The sequence below is a fragment of the Rhinopithecus roxellana genome, chromosome 20 (genome assembly GCF_007565055.1).
Source record: "Rhinopithecus roxellana isolate Shanxi Qingling chromosome 20, ASM756505v1, whole genome shotgun sequence".
Classification (NCBI taxonomy): Eukaryota; Metazoa; Chordata; class Mammalia; order Primates; family Cercopithecidae; genus Rhinopithecus; species Rhinopithecus roxellana.
The window spans coordinates 78261741-78285883 of record NC_044568.1 but is presented as its reverse complement, the minus strand read 5'-3'; the positions used below and the strand labels follow the sequence as shown (position 1 = coordinate 78285883).

The 24143-nt window shown below is 45.8% G+C and overlaps 1 protein-coding gene and 1 pseudogene across 4 annotated transcripts in view; one reads left to right on the top strand and one right to left on the bottom strand.

Annotated features, from left to right (window-relative positions):
* Positions 1-3435, bottom strand: part of CIITA (class II major histocompatibility complex transactivator) — a 60611-nt gene extending 57176 nt beyond the window's left edge. For 3 of the 4 annotated variants that reach the window (XM_030925079.1, XM_030925081.1, XM_030925082.1), the window contains exon 1: positions 3091-3435. In XM_030925079.1, the coding sequence (XP_030780939.1) occupies positions 3091-3373 (283 nt within the window). In that variant the 5' untranslated portion in view covers positions 3374-3435. The remainder of the gene's footprint in view (positions 1-3090) is intronic. The other variant, XM_030925080.1, reaches the window with a different exon arrangement.
* Positions 3436-10858: 7423 nt separating this feature from the next.
* Positions 10859-23038, top strand: LOC104667727 (annotated as a pseudogene).
* The last annotated feature ends 1105 nt before the right edge of the window (positions 23039-24143 follow it).

The window sequence follows — 24143 nt, the reverse complement described above, 5'->3', positions numbered from 1 at the left end:
TGTAATCCCAGCTATTTGGGAAGCTAAGGCATGAGAACTGCTTGAACCCAGGAGGTGGAGGTTGCAGTGAGCTGAGATCTCACCTCTGCACTCCAGCCTGGGTGATAGAGTGAGACTCTATAAAAAAAAAAAAAAAAAAAAGTGGGGAAAAAAAATCAATCTGGGGAGGGGGCTCAGAGTGTGGAGGGAGGAGTTGCAATTCTAAATGGTTTGGTCAGGGCAGGCCTCGTTGATAAGGTGCAAAGAGTAGAAGGAATTTAGGAGGTTGACCAAGAGAATGCTCGGAGAAGAGTGCTCCAGGCAGAGGGAATGGCATGTGCAAAGGTTCTGAGGCAGACAGTGTGCTGAGCATGTCCGAGGAACAGCAAGGGTGCCATTGTGGCTGGAGTACATGAACGAGGTAGACAGGAGTAGGGGATGACAGCAGGGAGGTGATGAGGTGGGAAATTGTCCAGATTGTGGGCCGTTGTCCAGATTTAGCTTTTTCTCTGAGTGATGTGGTAGCCAGTGGAGCGTTTAGCACAGCAGAGGGCCAAGGTCGTTATAGAGTGGTTCAGAGGGAGGGTCACAAAATCCCCACATGGATGATTTCCTTTTCTGAACCCCCATAAAAATGAGTCAGTGCCCTTTGTTTACAAACCGTGCAATTCTCTTGCCCTGTCCTCTTTCTTCCCCTCTGAGAGCTGTCCAGCAGCCAGCACACCTCCCCATTGTAGAGGGTCAGGCCTGGCGGCCCTGCAGGGAAGCTGGCTGGAGGGCAGAAAGAGAAAGCAGGAAAAAAGCAATTTGCCCTATACCCCTCCCAGCTCCCCCAAGACCACACTGGGCCCTGAGTGCAGTTCCACTTTCTGGAGTCACGTGAGATCAGAAATAAAAATATTACCTCCCGAGGGAGGAAACAGTTAAATAACAGGAACCAGCGCTCTCGGAAGGAGGGGGTGGGAGGGGCTGGAGTGTCCGGCAGTAGCCTGTGAAGGCACATGTGGCTGGGGCGGGAGGGGCCGCAGCCAGGGAGAGAGGAAGGTTCTGGCTTCTCCCCCATTTGGCATCTGTGCCGCCATCGAGACCACACTGGCTGTCTGAACCCCTGTTGAGAAGCCAAGGGAGAATGTTTGGGTGGTAAAGATGCCCCTTGCCTAGCTGTCTGTTAGGAGGAAGAGAATGAAAGATGAGACCAAGAGACGATGGAAACCACTTGGGTGAGAATTTGACCACAAAAAGAGCCAACCCCGTAGAAATGTAGGCCTTGGCAGGAAAGTTGGTAAAGAGCATTGATCTGGTGCCCAAGATAAGGCCGCCAAAACATATTTGATGCCCTGAAGGTTAAGTTGAAAATCAAAGCTTGTCTGTCTTCAAATCTAGTCTTCACCACTTCCCACCTGGGGGACCTGGGCAAGTTGTGTCACCACTGGGCAGAGTCTGTCTGCTTCTTTAAGTGCTAAATACGGATGAGGATCAAAGGGTTCAAGGTCAAGGGAGAAGTAAGTAAGAGGGTTCTAGATTGGGGTTAGGAAGTTTCTGGCACACTAAATACTCAATAAATGTCAATCACTGTTATTCTCTCAAGACTTGCGTTTCAGAAGGAGATAGAACAAACATCATCTTTAGAAAGTTATGACCAGGTCGGATGCGGTGGCTCACGCCTGTAAGCCCAGCACTTTGGGAGGCCAAGGCGGGAGGATCACTTGAGCTCAGGGGTTTGCGAGCAGCCTGGTCAACACAGTGAGACCTCATGTCTCCAAAAAATAATTTTTAAAAAGTATCCAGGCATAGTGGTGCCTGCCTGTGGTCCCAGCTAGTTGGGAGGCTGAGGTGGGAGGATCACTTCAGCACCGCAAGTTGAGGCTGCAGTGAGCTGTGATCGTGCCACTACACTGCAGCCTGGGCAACCAAACAGACTCTGTCTCAAAAAAAAGAAAGTTGTGACATTGCAATGAAGGGAGGACTTCTTTGTAACTGGGTAGGAGACGCAAAAAGTTGGAGGAGCCAAGAATATGAGTGGACAGAGTACGGTGCAGGCTTGTCTTTCCGGTTTAAGATGATTGTGTCACCAATGCTCTTAAAAATAAGGCATTCATTCTGTCTCCCTCTAAGCCAGTTCTTATTCTCTGTTTCTCATCTTTCTTTCCCCCACCTTCTCCCTTTTTCTTTTCCTCCGTCAGCCTCCCCTTTCCTTCCTCTCCCTCCCTTTTCTCCCTGTCTCTGCCTGTCTATCTGTCTCTTTCTGTCTGTCTTTCTCTCCCTTCCTTTCTTGCTCTCCCTTTGTCTCTCGGTTTCTGTCTCTGTGTGTCACACAGACACACACATGCACACATAAGCAAATGCATGCAAACTCACACATGCTCACGCACACACATACACACAAGGTGAGCTCTGCTTTCAGCTCTTTCTCTGGCTCCTCCTTTCTCTGCACCCCATTTCTCTATTTTTTTTTAGATGGACTCTCCCTCTGTTGCCGAGACTGGAGTGCAGTAGCACAATCTTGCCTCATTGCAACCTCTGCCTTCCGAGTTCAAGCAATTCTCCTGCCTCAGCCTCCTGAGTAGCTGGGACTACAGGCACCCACCAGGATGTCTGACTGATTTTTGTATTTTTTAGTAGAGACAGGGTTTTGCCATGTTGGCCAGGCTAATGTTGAAATGATCTCAGGTGATCCACTTGCCTTGGCCTCCCAAAGTGCTGGGATTATAGGCATGAGCCACTGCGCCCTGCCCCATTTCTCTCTTTTTGACTCACACTGATTGTGCCTGCATCCATCTTCCCCACTAGACTGCGGGCCCCTTGAAGGCAGGAGCTGATCTGTCCATCCATGCCCCATTAATGTTGACGTATCATCAGGGCTCAGTGAGTGAACCCAAGCAGGCATCTGGCTGCAGGCCCCTGGGACGGTTCCTTCCAGCACAGTGGGAAGCACACCGTGCGCTCCAGCACACCCAGCAACAGAGACAGTGCTCCACGCTTTCACTGCTCCTGCCAGCTCACCATACACCAGTCTGCCTTCCCGTTGACTTCCCTTTCAGAGAGGAGGGAAAACCCTTGAGCTGCCTACAGTCTGTCATTGCTCTTTGATTAAAAGTGATGCCAACTTACCATCATGGTCACTGTGGCTGGGGCCCCTCTCGGCTGCTGGGGGCTGCAGCCCACTCCGAGCCCACCCCAGGAGGGCCAAGTCCAGGTCTCCTTTCTCTAGGAGGGTCAAAGAGATCTTCCTGGCCAGAGCCTCACTATCAGGCTCATGGAGCAGGGTGCAGTGGTATTCCCTGGAGAGGAGCTCCTCCTTCAGCAGGTTGTCCAAGAGTGCCTGCACCTGGCCGGGCTGATGGCTGGAGAGCAGTATTCGCACCTGAGTCAGGATGGCCTGGAAGTTGTTCATGGCAGCCCTTGGAGTCAGGGCAGCTGCCCTGGCCAGTGCCTGGGATCTCCGCTCACCCGGCGTGCAGCATCCAAAACATGAAGTGAAAACCAGGACGAGGGAACCTCTGCGATTTATTACAGTTTATTTCTACTTAGGAAGATTTCCTCTTTTGCGTTGTAGGCTGGGGTTCCTGATGAACGGATGGATATTGGCTTTTGGGTTGATTCAGACTCCACAGATATTCTCTGGGTCCTACCCAGGTGCATGTGCCACAGAAGCCCACAGTCTTCTGTTGGAGCCAATCTCTTATTTCTAAGAGGAAGGCAACATGCCTCCGTAGAGGACCTATAGGGTAATAGGTCTTTACAGATGTTTTATCATAGCAAGAAGGCATTGTGGTATAGAGGTTAAGCAAATAGGCTTGGAGTTAATCTGCCTATGTTCAAGTCCCAGATCTGCTCCTTGACAATTATGTGACTTTGGGCATGTTACGTAGCACTTTTTTTTTTTTTTTTTTTTTTTTTTTTGGCAGGGTCTTCCTCTGTTGCCCAGGCTGGTGTGCAGTGGGCGTGATCATAGCTCACCGCAGCCTCAAGTTCCCAGGCTCAAACGAACCTCCCATCTCTGTCTCCCGAGTAGCTGGGACTACAGACTCACACCATCATGCCCCGCTAATTTTTTATTTTTTATTTTTAGCAGAGACAGGGTCTCACTGTTTCCTAAGCTGGTCTTGAATCCCTGGGCTCAAGTGATCCTCTTGCCTCAGCCTCCCAAAGTGCTGGGATTACAGGTGTGAGCCACCAGCCTGCCTTACTTAGCATTTTTAGTCTCTGTTTGTTAACACTACTTACATTATAGGGTGGTTAGGAAGATTAAATGAGATAACATAAATAGAGTCCCTAGTGCATTATCTACAACATGATAATAATACAATAAATACAAGCCATCATTATCATTATTAGTGATTAATCATGCAAACTACTATCACCTTGAGTTTAACCTCACAAAACCTCAGTCTCCTCATCTGCAAAATTTCCCACTAAAAGCAATCCAAGCTCATATGCATTTAAGGGGCTTAACACTGGACCTAGTAAGCACTTAACGAACACTGACTGTTTGTTAAGACTATCCCCAACTTACTAATGCACAAAACTGAGGGTTTGCATAGAAGCCAGTCTGGTTTATGATTCTAAAAATCCCCAACCCAGTTTTAAAGAACCCATAGGCGAGTGTTCTCCTGCCCATTCTGTAACATGCCGTGACTTTGTTTCCTTCCAGACTCAGGACTACCATCTCTCAGATGGGGCCATTTGCATTATTCACTTAAATGAGACAAAGGATTTCCATTTCCAATATGGCTGACCAGCTCCCATATGATCACTACCACAGGTAACAACTATAAACTCTGGGAAGAATATAAAAAACAACTATCTGAAGGCACTGGAGAGTGACAGGCCAGGCAGATACCGGAAGGGAGTCAGCACATGGAAAATGAGAATATCACCAGTGAATTTCCTAGTTCATGAGTTTAGTCTGAAGGCAAATTTCAATCAGTGTTGTGTAGGGCAGTTAAGACTCTTATTTAAAAAAGAAAAAAAAAAAAAGGCTGGGCATGGTGGTTCACACCTATAATCCCAGGACTTTGGGAGGCCGAGGAGGGAGGATTGTTTGGGACTAGGGGTTTGAGACCAGCCTGGGTAACATGGAGAAACCCCATCTCTGCTAAAATTACAAGAGTTAACTGGGTGTGGTGGCTCATGCCTGTGGTCCCAGCTACTTGGAAGGCTGAGGTGGGAGGATCACTTGAGCCTGGAGAGGTTGAGGTTGCAGTGGGCTATGATAGTGCCACTGTGCTTTAGCCTGGGCCACAGGGTGAGACTCTATCTCAAAAAAAAAAGGAAAGGTTTACTGCCCTTTACAATCAGAGGATAAAATTTGGGGCAAAAATAGCTACTGGAAAGTAGAAATCCCAGACAGAGAGGGAGAAAAGAGTAGCCCCAAATTCTGTGTATAACTGCCCAAATATCTGGCTGGCCTCTGGACTATGTATGTATTCATAGGTTAGACTCCAAGCAGCTCAGCTAAGGCTGAGCTAAATTTTGAGCTGCAATGGGTGTAGGGGTAGGAGATTTTGCATTTGATTCCAGCCAAGTTATATCCCTACTGAAATAAAATCCAAAAATATTAACGCTGTTCAGATTATAACAGAATCCAGGGTGTTTATGACATATCCCTAATGTCTGTGTTCAATACAGTATTACTTGATATAGGCCAGGTGCAGTGGCTCATGCCTGTAATCCCAGCACTTTGGGAGGCCAAGGCAGGTGGATCACAAGGTCAGGAGTTCAGGACCAGCCTGGCCAACATGGTGAAACCCTGTCTCTACTAAAAATACAGAAATTAACTGGGGATGGTTGCGGGCACTTATAATCTCAGTTACTCAGGAGGCGGAGATAGAGAATTGCTTGAACCCAGGAGGCAGAGGTTGCAGTGAGCCGATATCGAGAGCCACTGTACTCTAGCCTAGGTGACAGAGCAAGACTGTCTCAAAAAAATAAATAAATAAAAACAAAATTACTTGACATATAAAGAAACAGGAAACAAGTAACATTTTCAAGAGAAAAAGATAATCAATGAAAACTGGCCTCAAGATGATGCTGATGTTGAAATTAGCAGATAATGATTTTTAAAGCTATGATTATAACCATGGAGGAAAAAGACATCAAAGATGTAAAGGAAAATATGCTCATCAAAATGAAAAGATAGGAAATTTTAGCATAAAAATAGAAACCATAAGAAATAGAATCTATTAAAAAAACCAAATGGAAATTTTCAAAGTGAAGAATACAATGCATGAAGTTTTAAAAGTCACTGGGTGGAATTAACAGCAAAATAGATATGAAATAAGAAAAAGAATTTTAAAATGGTACAATAGAAGTTATTCAATTTGAAGAACAGAGAGAAAATAATTTTTAAAATGAGCTTCAAGTATTTGTGGCATAATCTCAGAAGGTTCAACTTATACATATATAAAGTCACAGAAAGGGGAGAGAGGATGAGACAGAAAAGGTATTTAAAGAAATAATAGCTAATGTGTTCTCAATAAAGATGCTTCTAATGAAGTAACTCAGGAATGGAAAAGGAAACATCATATGTTCTCACTTACACATGGGAGCTAAACTATGAGGATGCAAAGGCATAAGAATGATATAATGGACTTTGGGGTCTAGGGGGAAGGGTTGGGTGGGTGAGGGATAAAAGATTACACACTGGGTACAGTGTACACTGCTTAGGTGGTGGGTGCACCAAAATCTCAGAAGTCACCACTAAGGAAGTTTCCATATAATTAAAAACCACGTGTTCCCCCCAAAACTATTGAAATTTTAAAAAGTAGAAAATGGGGACAAAAGATGTGACTATGGAAGACTAGTCAAAGAGATACAATGTTACTGGCTTTGGAGATGAAAGAAGGAAGTCACAAGCCAAGGTATGTGGGTAGCTTCTAGAAGCTTGAAAAACCATGGAAATAGCTTCTCTCCTGCAATCTTCAGAAGAGAATCAAATCACCTTGATTTTAGCCCATTGAGGCCCACATAAGACTTATACAGGCCAGGCGCGGTGGCTCAAGCCTGTAATCCCAGCACTTTGGGAGGCTGAGACGGGCGGATCACGAGGTCAGGAGATCGAGACCATCCTGACTAACACAGTGAAACCCCGTCTCTACTAAAAAATACAAAAAAACTAGCCGGGCGAGGTGGCGGGCGCCTGTAGTCCCAGCTACTGGGGAGGCTGAGGCAGGAGAATGGCGTGAACCCAGGAGACGGAGCTTGCAGTGAGCCAAGATCCGGCCACTGCACTCCAGCCTGGGCAACACAGCGAGACTCCGTCTCAAAAAAAAAAAAAAAAAAAAAGACTTATACAGTAATGTTAACAAAATAAATTAGTGCTGTTTTAAGCAAAAAAAAAAAAAAAAAAAAAAGCCAGAGCCCTTTTTTTTTTTTGTTTTTTAAAGGAATACAGATTTGAGAAGCTTAGCAAATCTAAGTAGGATAAATGCAAGAAAACCACACCTAGGTACATAATAGCCAAACTGTTGAAAACCAAAGCTAAAAAGAAACTCGTGAAAGCAGCCAGTTCAAAATAACACAGTACATATAGGAGAACACCTGAATGATCATCGACTTCTCGTTTGAAACCGTGGTAGCTGGAAGACTGCGGAAGAATATCTTAGAAGAGAAAAGATTTTAAAATATGTTCATCCTGAGTTCTACATTCAGTGCAAATATCCCTCAAGAATGCAGACAGAAATAGACATTTTCAGATAAAAGAAAACGAAAAAGATAGGTTGCAGGAGATCTGCATTACAAGATGACGAAACAGCAAACAATGGGTGCACAGAGCCAGGGATAAGGATCTGTTGTTCTAATCACTTAAGAAGTCTGCTTTGATTGTTCCTGTCAATCCAGTGACCACTTGTCATGTGCTTGGTCGAGAAAACCTGGGTGCCAGCCTCCACTTGGCCACTGACTCACTGTGCCATTACTGGCAAGACACTTCCTCTCTCTGGACCACAGTGTCGTCACCCATGAAACACATAGGTTGGATTACATGGTCCCCAGGATTTTTCACTTCTGAAATACTACAGTTTCCAGGGAGGTGTTCCCTAGTTGCAGAACCCACTGGTCTTGAGCTCTACAGTATTCCCCTGCAATTAATCACTGGTGTATTACTTCTCCCATCTTTACTTATTCAGAGCTCCCTGCATGATCTTTTTTTCTCCTCCAAATCACATGCAATCTGTACTATTATGTATCTAATATTTTGTTTTACTCTGTCTTACTGAGTTAATTTCTTTTAAAAGGAAATTTCCTGTGTTTATCACAATTGGAAAGACAGCGTCCCTTGTGCAAGAATAGTAGGCAACTATAACAACAACAACAACAACAACAACAAAACCCAGGCAGAATATAAAATGATAATATGAAACTTTAGATTTCAGTTTGCTCGAGTTTCTGATCCTGGGTACCTATCTCCCTTTGCGACAAAAGGTAGTTAGCAAGTGTTAGAAAGGTATTAAAGATAGAGTGGCACCAAGCTAAAGCTCTCTTGGATCAACAGATAAGTAAAAATGTTAAGGGTGTAGAAAAACGGGAATTGTGCTTTGCTGGAGAGCATGTAGAATGGTGTAATTGCTTAGGGTAGTAATTTGGTAATGCCTATAAAATCATTAGATAATACTCAGGATTTCCACTCTTCAGTATATATGCCAGAAAAATTCTTACATGTGGGCATTATGACACACGAAGCAGCTTTATCTGTGCTAGAAAAAAAAAAAAAGAAAAAGAAATAAAAATCACCATAAGAATACATACAAATGTCTTTTATAAACATTCTGGAGTACGTACGGCTTTAACCAATTAAACTTAATAAACCTAATCAAAGTGTAGGAAGTTAATGTTTGTTAAAAATAAAGTTATTTAAATAAATTACACATTGGGACACTGAGTGAGTTTTAAAGGTTTAATAGTTGAATCTTTTATCATCTTCTCTCCTTCTGTTTCATCATAGTATAGTGTTACATGTAAAAGTGAATCCATAAGCTATGACCTGGGGCTGCTACATTTCTAAGAAGAGACCCTTAACACAGGTTGCTAAAGGTACAGCATTCAGATATAGGTATTCTAGAATCTTCTCCTCATGAGCTCAGCTGCTAGTATAATCTCCACACCAGTGGTAGCATTGGTCACCTATGATTACCAACCAGTAATTCCTTCCAGAATCATAATAAGTTATTTGCCATCAGGGCTCTCTGTGACTGCTCTTCCACAAAAAAACTGGTCATTTTAAAGAATATACTGTTCCTCTTTTTTTTTTCTTTCTGGTTCAGGATCTCGCTCTGTTGTCCAGGCTGGAATGCAGTGGTGCAATCATGGTTCATTGCAGCCTCAACCTTCTGAGCTCAAGTGATCTTCCCACCTCAGCCTCTTCCCATGTAGCTGGGAGTGTGCCACCACGCTTGGCTAATTTTTAAATTTTGTGTAGAAATAGGGTCTCACAACGTTGCCCAGGCTAATCTCGAATTCCTGGCTTCAAGCAATTCTCCTGCCTCGGCCTACCAAAGCACTGGCATTATAGGTGAGAGCCACCGCACTAAGCCTAGCCATTATTCTTTACAACTTTTTTGTTGTTGTTGCCACAGAGTTTCACTCTTTTTGCCCAGGCTGGAGTGCAGTGGCATGATCTCGGCTCGCTGCAACCTCCACCTCCTGGGTTCAAGTGATTATCCTGCCTCAGCCTCTGGAGTAGCTGGGATTACAGGCACGTGCCACCATGCCCAGCTAATTTTGTATTTTTAGCAGATACAAGGTTTCACCATTTTGGCCATGCTAGTCTCAAACTCCTGATCCGCCTGCCTCGGCCTTCCAAAGTACTGGGATTACAGGCATGAGCCACTGTATCCGGCCGTTATTCTTTATAACTTTTTATATGTCTAAAGTATCCTATTAGATTGAGTCATATAAAACTGCTGATATTTGTTTGTTTTAGATTCATAAAAATTGCTGTTTCGTGTGGTGTAACCGAATATAATGATGAAGATGATGATGAATTGAGAGGGGACTTTCTTACTAAGTGATTGGTTGTTATTTAACACCCATGGGTGAACCCCTTTTCCCTCAGTTATCTGCCTGCCAGCAGGGTGGCACAGAAACCACACTTTGGGAAACACCAGTTTAGTTACCAATCAAGACCTGGGTCTTGACTCTCAAGACACTACGGGCCCTGGGGATGAGAAGCTTGGGGCCTGAGGCTGAAAGCAGAGGAAAGAGAGGGTGCTGAGGGATCTTTTGAGAAGGGCAGTGAAGCTGGTCACATGTAAAATGCTCAGGTTCTATTTCCCCAGTTCAAGGCTTGGGGCTGAGGTGGTCCTTGAGGTCACCTACCTGTTGGGTGAGGGGTAATCGGCTTCTCTACCTCCTGCTCCTCCAGCTAGAAATCAATGATGATATAATTTTAAAAATTCAGATATCATTTATTGATTGAGAATATTGGGGAGTCAGATGCTTTCTGTATATGGTCTCATCATCACCAAAAATAATTCAAGGTAAGCATCAATCATCTTACTCTATGGATGCGGCTAAGGTGTAAGTTACAGAACCTGGGCCAGAACCTGCATTCCTGGGAGGAACGCTGGGCTGCAGATTTTAAAAAGGAGAAGAGGGCTGGGAACACAGCATCTGCTGGGGTGGCTACTTCCCCCTGAGAGGCAGAGGAGATCAGCTCCCTGGATCCACGGGCGTGTCCACGCTGGCCCCTGTGGCTGCTGTGTGCCTGCCCACAGACCAGGCTGTTGCATCTCAGCCTGAGTCACCTTGGCCGCTGCTCAGGGATGTGGACGGCTACCTTTGCTTCTTGGGTTTCCCAGCAAGGCTTGTGGAGTTCACTCCTGGCTTATGACTGAAAGCAGTAGGGAGAGTGGGTGGAGACTGGCGTGTCGTCTACAGGATGACAGCACGACCCACTGTGGCTCACGTGGGCCAGAGGTAGGAGTCAGGAGACCTAGGCCCAGTTGGGTGCTGGAGTTGGCTTCACCATCTCCTCCTCCACCCCATTATTTCCAGCACCATATTCCCCTCTGCCACTCCCACATTGCCACCACTACTTCCATAGTCACCATTACTTCCATCACCTCTACCACTCCGTCATCACCACCACCATCACCACCACTGTCATCACCACCACTATCACCGCCACCTCCGTCATCACCACCATGATCATCACCACTACCATCACCACCACTGTCATCACCACCACCATCATCACCACCACTATCATCACCACCACTATCATCACTACCACTATCACCACCACCTCCGTCATCACCACCATCATCACCACCACCATCATCACCAACACTGTCATCACCACCACCATCATCGCCACCACTCTCATCACCACCACTATCACCACCACCTCCGTCATCACCACCACGATCATCACCACTACCATCACCACCACCATCATCACCACCATCATCACCACCACTATCATCACCACCACCATCACCACTACCATCACCACCACCACCATTACCACCTCTGTCACCAACACCATCATCATCACCACTACCGTCTTCACTACCTCCATCATCACCACCACCATCATCACCACCTCCATCATCACCACCTCCATCATCACCACCTCCATCATCACCACCTCTGTCATCACCACCATCATCATCACCACTACCATCATCACACCTCCATCATCACTACCACCTTCATCACCACCTCCGTCATCACCACCACCTTCATCACCACCTCCATCATCACCACCTCTGTCATCACCACCATCATCACCACCACCTCTGTCATTACCATCACCATCATCATCATCACTACCATCATCACCAAAACCATCATCACCACCTTCATCATCACCATCACCATCATCAGCACCATCATCACCACCTCCATCACCACCACCACCATCATCACCACCATCATCACCACCTTCATCATCACCACCACCATCATCACCACCTCCCTAATCACCACCACCATCATTACCACCTCCATCATCACCACCATCATCACCACCATCATCACCACCATCATCACCACCTTCATCATCACCACCACCATCATCACCACCTCCATCACCACCACCACCATCATCACCACCATCATCACCACCTTCATCATCACCACCTTCATCATCACCACCACCATCATCACCACCATCATCACCACCATCATCACCACCACCTTCATCACCACCTCCCTAATCACCACCACCATCATTACCACCTCCATCATCACCACCACCGTCATCACCACCACCATGCCTGCCACCTCTATCATTATTCTTTTTTTTTTCTGAGACAGAGTCTTGATCTGTCACCCAGGCTGGAGTGCAGTGGCATGATCTCAGCTCACTACAACCTCCGCCTCCAGGTTCAAGCGATTCTCCTGCCTCAGCCTCCTGAGTAGCTGGGATTACAGGCATGCACCATCACACTTGGCTAATTTTTGTATTTTTAGTAGAGACAGGGTTTCACCATGTCGGCCAGGCTGGTCTCAAACTCCTGGCCTCATGTGATCCACCCACCCCGACCTCCCAAAGTGCTGCGATTACAGGTGTCAGCCACCACAACTGGCCATGTGGTTAGTATAAGTGGATTTGAATCCCTGCTTTATTACATATAAGCTTGAACATGCCCTCTTAGAGCGCTATGTCTTAGTTTCCTCATCTGGGAAATGATGTTCATCATGTGTTAGACTGGGCCTGGCATGTAGTAGCCATCTAACAAACTCATTCATTTATTGAATAAATGAATCAACCCCAGGGGGACACTAACAGAAACAGGGAAAACAACCATGAACAAAAAAGAAAGAAAATTGCTGGTCTTATGCAGCTTACAGTCTTATTAGTTAAAGGTAAATCTGGGCCAGGTATGGTGTCTCACACCGGTAATCCTAACATCTCAGTGATCCTCCTTCCTTGGCCTTCCAAAGTCCTGGGATTACAGGCGTGAGCCACTGCGCCTGGCCTGCTCTGAAGTTTTAAAAGACAGACTAAATACTTAATGCAGGCAAACTGCATTTAGTAAGCTAAGATCAAAGTTTCCAGGTCAGAGTGCATTTTTTTCTTTCCTTTGAAGTCTTATCAGAAGCACATTCAAGATAAATCTTCTCTTGAATAGATATGCACATATACAAAGATATACACCTATTTTTAACTATTACCTTTCCCTCATATCAACACCCTCTTTCAGTCCGTCTGTCTCTGAGTGTATGTGATCATTTGCAAAGTGAAACTGCCATCCTTGCCAAGTTACAGAATTTCCTGAAGTCAATGTAAATGACGCTGGAGAGCTATTCAAAGCACCCACAAAGATATCAACAAATGAGCATGTGGTAGAGCTAGGCTAAGAAACAACTGAGAAAGAGGAAATTGACAAGAAGACTGGACAGGTGCTCAAAACAGATAATTTCATTATGAAAAGACAAAGAAAGACCCGTTGATAAACTAGTAGTACTTTCAAACGTTTTTGTAAAAATGACTTCCTTTCTGTGTGATCTTGGCGTGAAACTTGCAGAAAACGATGTCATATCATGTGTTCCAACAAATTTTTTATCAGAAAATTATGCCTAAAAGAAAAAATATACATCAGTCCTGGCTTCATACTCTGTTCATTCTAAAAATTAGTACAGTATTGTAATTATAATTTCATTAGCTAAAGACAGAATAGTGTCTACAAATTTTAGTTTCATTTAGTTTCATTTTTAAGGTAGAGTCTCAATCAAATAATTAAATCCGTTTTCCCCTCAATATTTACTATGAAATTTTAGTCCCGTTCTGACTAGATTTGCTTTTACCTGACTTTCTCTGGCACTAATGATCCTTGAAGATAAAAAATCTCCTGCCAAGGTATTATAGGGCAAAGGACACAATAACCAGTTCTGCAGGAAGGTGAGTGAAACGTTCCACTAAGTAATATTTGGGCTGGGTATTGAAGGATGCTGAGATTACAGGTGTGAGCCACCACACCCAGCCTCCTCCTCTTTTCTAGCCACATTCGCTCCTTAGACAATCCATCCAGCCCCATATCTTTAAATCCCATCTGTATGCCCTTGACTTACACATGTCAGTCACCGTTCCAGACCTCCTCCAGGAACTCAATAATCCTAATCCACTTCACAACCTGACTTTACATCCGCTTCTTCCAGGAAGGCTTCTCAGATTAATCCACCCACTGCTCACCAGTTCTGTATTCTCCTTGTCCCCAGCATTTGCAGTTGCTGACAACGTTGAAGCTTCACTGGAAACTTGACATCTTGCAAAGAGTTTTCGCAGATCAAATAGCACATATTGGGGAGCCCCTCAAAAACTGCGTGACCTTGGGCAAGTTAGTTGACTTCTGTGAGCCTGTATCTGTGAAATGGAAGTAGAAATAAACTCCCATTTCTTACGGTTTCTGTGGCACCTAAAGGAGACATGGTCTATGAAACACCAGTGCTTAGCACACAGTAAGTGTCCACTACACATTAGTATTTATTACTTTTTTTTTGAGGCAGAGTCTCACTCTGTCGCCCAGGCTGGAATACAGTAGTGTGATCTCCCCTTACTGCAGCCTCCACCTCCTGGGCTTAAGTGATCCTCCCACCTCAGCCTCCCAAGTAGCTGGGACTACAGGCACATGCCACCATGCCTGAATAATTTTTGCATTTTTGGTACAGATGAGGTCTTACTATGTTGTCTGGTCTGGTCTCAAGCCCCTGGGCTCAAGTTCAATCCCAAAATGCTGGGATTATAGGCGCAAGCCACTACACCTGGCCAATTTATTACTATTATTATCTGGAAATGACCTGGCAAGTTAGATGTTTTGATCTCCATTTTATTATGAGGAACCCAAAGCACACAGACTAGAGCAATTTGTGCAACTCACAGCAGCCAGCAGGAAATCAAGCCACATTTCCTGCCTTTCTGTTCTACTTCCCCACATCCTTCAGAGATTCCATTTCTAACATTCCACTTTATATCCAACGGCATTCATCTCACATGTGAATTTTGAATCATTCTCCAATTTCTGGTTACACCCAATAACAATGACAATACTCTGCTTCTCAGGCCTTTGTGACTTTTGCAAGCATATTCATGTAGGATTTCACACTTGAATTGCCCAGCAATTCTGCAGTATGGGTAAGGTACATCCCACAATGTGGGCAGGCACATCCTCATTTTGCAGACAGGAAAACTGAGACTCAGAGTGGCAAAGTCACTTGTTCATGATTTCACAGTACAAAATGGCAAAAACCATTGTTAGAATTCAAGGGCTGGCCGGGCGTGGTGGCTCACGCCTGTAATCCCAGCACGTTGGGAGGCCGAGGCGGGCGGATCACGAGGTCAAGAGATCGAGACCATCCTGGCTAACACAATGAAACCCCGTCTCTACTAAAAATTACAAAAAAATTAGCCGGGCATGGTGGCGGCGGGTGCCTGTAGTCCCAGCTACTCGGGAGGCTGAGGCAGGAGAATGCCGTGAACCCGGGAGGTGGAACTTGCAGTGAGCCGAGATCGTGCCACTGCGCTCCAGCCTGGGCAACAGAGCGAGACTCCATCTCAAAAAAAAAAAAAAAAAAAAAAAAAAAGAATTCAAGGTCTAAGCCAGGGTTCACCTTCCAGCCTACCACAAACTCACATGCCTTCTCTTTCCCCCTCTCTCCTACCACCAAAAGATTCTGCATTCAGCAGACCCTCAATGAATTATAGGGAGCTGCCCCTTCCAGAGAGGGTAACAATGTGCACCATGATCATCTTCAGACCCCAAGGAAGACCCAAGAAAGGCAAGTGGGGTGAGCGGCTGCCTTAAGCCGACCCAGCTCTGGAAATTCTGTCCCCAACTCAGGCATCATGTAGGGGGTCATTCTAAGTATTCAAAGTATTTGGGTAGAAGGTCTTTCAAAAGCAAGTTGGTTGTTTATTCATGGAACTTCCTCCCAAGATGGAGAAACCACAGGGGTAAGTTCTCTTTTCCAAGTAAATACATTAATCTGCTTCTCCAAATTTGAACTGTGCGGGGGACAGAGATTCCCCAAACTCTTGCAAAGCCAGATTCCACCCATCCGGGAACCAGCCTCATCCATTGCCCACCATTCTTCAGTCAAGGAACGTGTTGCTAGGAGCCTACAAACTGCCATTCTGTGTGTGTGTGTGTGTGTGTGTCAGTGGTGGGGTGGGGGAGTAGACAAGTGTGGTTGGCATGCAAAAAGAAGTATTTTTATTTATTTATTTATTAGGGACAGGGTCTCACTCCATAATCTAGGCTGGAGTGCAGCGGCATGATTATAGCTCACTGCAGTCTCGAACTCCTGGGCTCAAACGGTCCTGCTGCTTCCTGAGTAGCTGGGACTACAGGTGTGTACCACCACACCCAGCTAATTTTTAAAATATTTTTTGTAGAGATGGGGTCTTGCTATGTTGCCCAGGCTCAACATGAATTATTCTTAATGTGAAGGGAAATGTCTTCACAGAGGGTGTTAGGGGCTGAATTGAGTCCCCCATCCCTATTCATACGAAGTCCTAAAACCTAGCACCTCAGAATGTGACTGTATTTGGAGACCAACTCTTCAATGAGGACATCGGGTTAAAATGAGGTCATTGGGGCCAGGCACGGTGGCTCATGCCTGTAATCCCAGCATTTTGGGAGGCCAAGGTGGGCAGATCATGAGGTCAAGAGACAGAGTCCATCCTGGCCACATGGTGAAACCCTGTCTCTACTAAAAATACAAAAAATAGCCGGGCTTGGTGGCAGGTGCCTGTAGTGTCAGCTACTTGGGAGGCTGAGGCAGGAGAATCTCTTGAACCCAGAAGGTGGGAGTTGCAGTGAGGTGAGATCGCACTACTGCACTCCAGCCTGGGCAATAGAGTAAGACTCTGTCTCAAAAAAAATAAAATAGAAATGGAGGTTGTGCTATGTTGCCCAGGCTAGTCTTGAACTCCTGGCCTCAAGTTATCCTCCTGCTTCAGCCTTCCAAAGTGCTGGATTACAGGCACAAGTCACTGCGCCCAGCCAGAAAATAACATTTTTATTGCCGAAGCCACCCAGTCCATGGTATTTTAATACGGTAGGCTGAGCAGACTCGTGCAAAGGGAATATCCTTTTGCATCACGGATTGTTTCCATTGTTGGACACAATTTCCACTCCTCCTTATTGCCTTGCACATGCCTGCTTTACTCGTCGACATTGCCTCACTTCTCCTGATGGTTTATGAATTTATACTTACTAAGAGGCTACTTGTGGAAAGGCTAAGAACCACTTTCAATCTTCCATCCCACGTGACTGCCAAACGCGTTATCATCAGGGTGGCTTCCCATCCACTCATTGGAACAAGATATTGAAAGAACCACCATTCATCTACTGCTCTTTATTCTTCCGTTCCAGGAAAATTTCTGGCTTTATTTCTTTGATGCCTTCTTCCCTTCTGTCTTCTCGCTTCTCTTTTTAGAGAATCCCTAAACTTTTTAGTCAGTTGTCTGGAGACTCATTCGTAGAGGCCCGACCAGTCTTGCGTACCTACTCAGGCTTCTGTTGCCCTATATAGAAAGCAGAATGATGGGAAAAAAGGGAGGCAGCTAGAATGCAGTGAGTTAAATTGTGTCCCTAAAAAAGATATGTCCGTGGCCAGGTACAGTGGCTCACGCCTGTAATTCCAGAACTTTGAAAGGCGGAGGTGGGAGGGTGGCTTGAGCCCAGGAGTTCAAGACCCACCTGGGCAACATAAAGAGCCCTCATTTCTACCAAAAAAAAAAAAAAAAGATATGTTCAAGTCCTAACTCTCCATATATGAGCAAACTTAATTCGAAATAGGATCTTTGCAGATTTCATTAAGGATCCCAAGATGAGGTCATCCTTGATTTAGGTTTGACACGGGTCAGAATCCAATGACTCGTGTCCCTATAAGGAAAGTAGAGGGAGATTTGAGACACAGGAGAGAGAGGAGAAGGCCACGTGAAGATGCAGGCAGGGACGCCCAGGGGTGGTGGCTCACACCTGTAGCCCCAGCACTTTGGGAGGCCAAGGTGAGAGGATGGCTTGAGTCCAGGAGTTCAAGACCAGCCTGGGCAACACAGAGAGATCTCATCTCTACAAAAAAAATTCTAAAAATTAGTAGACATGGAGGTGTGCGTCTGTAGTCCCAGCTATTCTGGTAGCTGAGGATCACTTGAGACTGAGAGGTCGAGGCTGCAGTGAGCTATGATCGTGCCACTACACTTCAACATGGACGACAGAGAGACCCTGTTTCAAAAAAATAACCAGTCTTCGCATTTTATTTTGGGGAAATTGGGTTTGGTTCATGCTGGTCCCACTTCCCTGTTGCAATGGTTTTACAGAATGAAATCTTCTTCAGTGCATTAACTAGTGGTGGGCTCTGTTTATCTTTGATGGACAGAGCCAGAGGTATAAAAACAGCGTGCTCATTCTCCTCCCTTCCAATCTCCTGTCTGGGCCCTCATTGGCCAATGGGAGCCTGTGGGTGGTGGGCGCTGCAGCTGCCTGTTGATTGGGGCTCTTATGGTCAGCACCTGTGCAAGCGGCAGGTGTGGAAGGGAAGAGAAGGGAGAGGAACCACTCTGGAGGCAACAGAAGCTAGCCAGCACACCCTGCTTCCTGCGGGCTTCTCGTGGCATCAGCAAGAGTCTTGTCATGACTGTACTTGGGAGGCCGAGACGGGCGGATCACGAGGTCAGGAGATCAAGACCATCCTGGCTAACATGGTGAAACCCCGTCTCTACTAAAAAATACAAAAAAAAAAAAAAAAAAAAATAGCCGGGCGACGAGGCGGGCACCTGTAGTCCCAGCTACTCGGGAGGCTAAGGCAGGAGAATGGCGTAAACCCGGGAGGCGGAGCTTGCAGCGAGCTGAGATCCGGCTACTGCACTCCAGCCTGGGCGGCAGAGCAAGACTCCATCTCAAAAAAAAAAAAAAAAAAAAAAAAAAAAAAAAAATTCCAAGGCCGGGTGCGATGGCTCATGCCTATAATCCCAGCAATTTAGGAGGCTGAGGTGGGCAGATCACTTGAGCCCAGGAGTTTGAGACCACCCTGGGAAACTCAGCAAAACCCCATCTCTACAAAAAATACAAAAATTAGCCGCATGTGGTGGTGCACACCCGTAGTCCCAGCTACTCGTGGGACTGAGAAGTGGAAGGATTGCTTGAGCCCAGGAGGTCAAGCCTGCAGTGAGCCAAGATTGCGCCACTACACTCTAGCCTGGGTGACAGAGCAAGACCCTGTTTCCAAATAAAAAACATTCTGAAAAGATCTCACTTCTTCTGGGCAATGTGCTCTGAATTTCCAGCTTAGGTCTCAGGACACACCTAAGACACAGGGGCTCTCCAGGTGAGTTCTGATGTCAGACAAAGACATGCATGACCCTGCCTGTTGGGTCACATGGCCGGCAGGATGACTCTGAAAGCCTCTTGTGTGTCTGGCCTGTGCCTGAATCCCAGCCAAGGGAAGTGGCCGCCCAGTCCCAAGGCCTGGCTTTCGGTTTCAGGCTGCCTGTGGTCACACCAAAGTTAAGGACTCTAGAAAATGTTTTCCTGGTTCTGCAACCTCCGGAAACCCCCTAAAACTCCCAGCAGGTGGGAAGGCACAAGGGGCTGTGAGGAGGAAGCCCCACAGGCTGAAGCCCCAGAGGCCCCAGCCCCTACGCTTTGCTGGGGTGCCTCCCTCCTTCTAGGATCTGAGAGTAAGCTTTCTCTTCTGACATTCGTCAGCCTGGCCCTCCTGCCAGGCTCCACTCCTCACCAGGAATGGAGAATACTCATTTACTCATTTATTATATTTTTATTTATTATATTTATATATTTATTATGTTATTTATTTTTAGAGACAGCATCTCACTTAGTCACCTAGGCTGTTAGTGTAGTGGCATAATCATAGCTCACTTAGCCTCGAACTCCTGGGCTCAAGTGAGCCTCCCTTCTCAGCCTCCCAAGTAGCTGGGACTATAGACATGCACCACCAAAGCCAGCTAATTTTTCAATTTTTTAATAGAGACGAGGTCTCACTCTATTGCCCAGGCTGGTTTCAAACTCATGGGCTGGAGCAATCTTCCCACTTTGGCCTCCCAACGTGCTGGGATTACAGGTGTGAGGCACTGTGCCTGACCTGGAGAATATTTAAAATCCAGGAAGGAAATGGAAACTGTGCTATCAGGAGGCAGGACAATGGCTCCTCTGGCGGGGGAGTGGCTGGAAGGGACTGACCCCCACAGGGGCTTCTGAGGGTTGCAAACATCCTATTTCTTGGTCTGGATGCTGGATCTCCGGGAGTGTTCAGTTTGTGAAAAGGCATTAAGTTGTACATGTATGATTTTGCACTTTATGTATGTTATGCTATTGTTTAAAAATGTTTTTTTTTTTTTTTTTTTTTTTGACAGAGTGAAACTTTGGAAAATAGACTGCCAGTTTCTCAAAAGGTACAAATGGAGCTGGGCATGGTGACTCACACCTCTAATCCCAGTGCTTTGGGAGGCCGAGGCAGGAGGATCACTTGAGACCAGGAGTTGGAGATCAGCCTGGGCAACATAGTGAGACCCCCATCTCTACAAATGTAAAAGTAGCTGGGCATGGTGGTGCACTCCTGCAGTCCCAGCTACTCAGGAGGCTGAGGCAGGAGCCCAGGAGTTGGAGGCTGCAGTGAGCTGTGATCACACCACTGCACTGTAGCCTGGGCAACAAAGTGAGACCCTCTCTCTCTAAAAAGAAAAAGAAAAAAGAAAGATGCTCTAAAATTGACTGTGGTGAAGCATGGACAACTTCGTTTATATACTAAAAGCCAATGGCTGGCCACAGTGGCTCACATCTGTAATCCCAGCACTTTGGGAGGCTGAGGTGAAATGATCACTTGAGTCCAAGAGTTCAAGACCAGTCTGGACAACAAAGGGAGACCTCATCACTACAAACAAATTCCAAAAGTTAGCAGACATGGTGGTCCAGTTACTCAGAGGCAAGGTGGGAGAATTGCTCGAACTCAGGAGGCAGAGGTTGTAGTGAGCCGAGATTGCACCACTGCACTCCAGCCTGGGTGATAGAGTGAGACTCTGTCTCCAAAGAAAGAAAGAAAGAAAGAAAGAAAGAAAGAAAGAAAGAAAAAAGCCATTGAATTGTACACTCTTTTTTTTTTTTTTTTTTTGAGACGGAGTCTCGCTAATGGATGAGTTGTATGGTATGGGAATTACACCTCAATAAAACTGTTATAAGAAATTCAGGTTGGGCGCGGTGGCTCACGCCTGTAATCGCAACACTTTGGGAGGCCGAGGCGGGTGGATCACGAGGTCAGGTGATCGAGAACATGGTGAAACCCCGTCTCTACTAAAAATACAAAATATTAGCCAGGCATGGTGGCTGGCGCCTGTAATCCCAGCTGCTCAGGAGGCTGAGGCAGGAGAATGGTGTGAACCTGGGAGGCAGAGCTTGCAGTGAGCCGAGATCACGCCACTGCCCTCCAGCCTGGGCGACTAAGCGAGACTCCGTCTCAAAAAAAAAGAAAAAAAAGAAAAAAAGATATTCAGCAGGGCATAGAAACAAAACATAGTGAGTTTTTGGCCAACGTCAGCACCATTACCTCAGATTTTTCGACCACATCGTCTGCTACATACTTGACTAGCCTGGACTCCAGTCGACGGAGCCCTGAGATGCAGTCTGTGGCAGAGAGCAACAGGGACCAGGCAGACGCTGAGAGAAGCAAATTCATCAGCGAAGGGTGGCCTGTGGAAACCGACAGTGAGAGCGAGTTTCCCGTTTTCCCCACAGCTTTGACTTCAGAGAGGCTTTTCTGAGGAAAACTGCAGAAAGTGACTAAGAGCAGCCGGAGAAATTCTGAAGGAAGTGAAGTAAGTTGCACAGAGGGAAGTTTAACACCAAGTTTAGATAGCTGGAGACAGCTCTTCAGTTCCTATAAACTCATCGAATGTGATACTCTGTCCAGGAAAAATCAGCTAGGTTCAGGTCAGACAGTGGAAGTCTAGGAGATGCCAAGAACGAGAAAGAAACACTTTCATTAACTAAAGTGTTTGATGGTATGAAAAAAAGGAAAGCCAAGAGAGAGTTTACTGACCCCCACCAGAGGCGAATCCGAAAACAGGAACCCACATGGAAAACGAAAATAGCAGATCGGTTCAAACTGGGACCCAGAGCCCCTGGCCATGACATGTTTGGAGTAGGGAAATCACAAAGCGAATGCCGAGACTGCTAAAAGGAAAAGCATCTGGCGCAGACGTACTCTAGGAGGGCACAGAGATGCTACTGAAATCAGCGTTTTGAATTTTTGGAAAGTGCATGAGCAGAGCGGGAGAGAGAATCTGAGCTTTCAGCTGTGAACCGGTTCAAACCAAAATGCTCAGCCCAGGACCTTTCCATCTCAGACTGGCTGGCCGGGAAACGCCTACGCACTAGTACTTCTGATCTTAGCAGAGGAGAAAGTGGAGCTCCGCAGAGGGAGAACCCAAGCACCTAAGAAACAGCCACCACTGACACACCTTTGACCTTTCAGTGCGACACAGGCGATTCTTCCAGTACCTTAGCACCTTAGCTTCAACAAACAGGCCCCTTCTTTCCATACCACCACAGTCACCTGACCAAGTGAACGGAGAAAGCTTCCAGAACGTGAGCAAAAATGCTAATTCTGCAGCGAATGCCCAACCTCATAAACTGTCTGAAACCCCAGGCAATAAATCACAATTTCATCCCTGTCTTTAAACTGGGGGTAAGTCCACTCTAGCAAGTAAAAAGCTACTGCTGCCCATTCCAGGTACTGTCAATATTTTCTTGTATCAGAATTGTTATTATGCAGCCTTCATTGGGGCTGGTTTCATCATTTTGCACTGTGAAATAGCTTTACAGTGGATTACTACACCCAGAAGAACATATATATATGTATTTTAAAATATATCGGATAGTTGTATACAAATGAGCAAAGCATTTATTGCAACTTACTACATAGCATATACCCCAAGTCACTGAAGAAAATCACTGGCATTAGTGTGCAGCAAATTTGTTCTTTTGGTTTCATCACAAACAAAAGTGCTTCATCATAAAAATACATCTGGTTTTTAGGGTGCCATATTGTTAAAATTAGATAACTTACATTGAATAAATGAATGCGTTTTATCGGTTAACAAATTTCATTACATTTACCAGTTTTAACACGGGTGGATACAGAACTTCCACTGTTTAGTCATTCCAGGTGGATCTGAGTTTTATATTCAAGCTTTTAATACAGATTTTGAGTTTTGTGTGACTTGAATTTTTAATCTTTCTGTAAAATACGTAACTTAAATGAACGTATTAAATGTGTATCTTTTCTTCAGATACCAGATTTGATATAAATGTTGTAACATAGGTGTGTAGATAGTGGATCCTGGATGGAACTGGCTTCTTTATCAAGAAGAATATAATTCTGCTTGGGGACTTAATGAATCCAAACCTGTGTCATGCCTGTGTGCATATCCAGTTAAACACTGGAAATAAAAATCATTTTGGTGAAAAGAAAAGAAAAAAGAAAGAAGGAAAGAAATTCAGCAGGACATTAGCATTAGAAAGAACACCAGACCAATCTGAATGAATGCTGGACAGATGGCCCCACCCACAGGGCTGCACCGGTGCCTACCAGTGGCCTCCAGCCACCAGACAAACATAGACAGTCTGTTGGTTTCCCAGGCTCAGAAAGACTCCAGATCATAATCTAGTGCAGAGAATCTTGAAGGCAGGAAGTACAGGCAAGATCCAATGCAATCCTTGTGCTCCCTAGAAACAGATCCTGAGATAAGGATGTGGGTGGGAATAGTTTATTTGGGGAGGGGTCCAGGAAGGGAAGGAAGTTAGAACAGGTGATAAACAACTGAGGCTCAATCCCACTTCGGGGCGAGGGAGAGGGGGCATTTATCCTCCACCCTGACCATCACCGTGGGGGGCTGCTCCTGGGGCATTCACTGCCTCCTTCTCACCCTGGCTTGGGTGGATGGAGCCCACAGGTGCAGAGTCACATGTGCTGGATTTTTGAGTGCCAAAGAGTATGGGCAGGGCAGCCCCAACTCCACCTTGCCTGGGCAGCTCTCAGGTGCTTTGAAACCCTGGGTAAGCCCTGGCCCCTGCAGGCCTCAGTTTTCCCTATCTGGAAAGTACAAAGAGAAGGTGATGAGAGCAGTGTTCTCAATGGGGCATTTGGCCATATCTGGAGACATTCTGGGCTGTCACAACAGGGAGGGAAGGTGTGTCTGG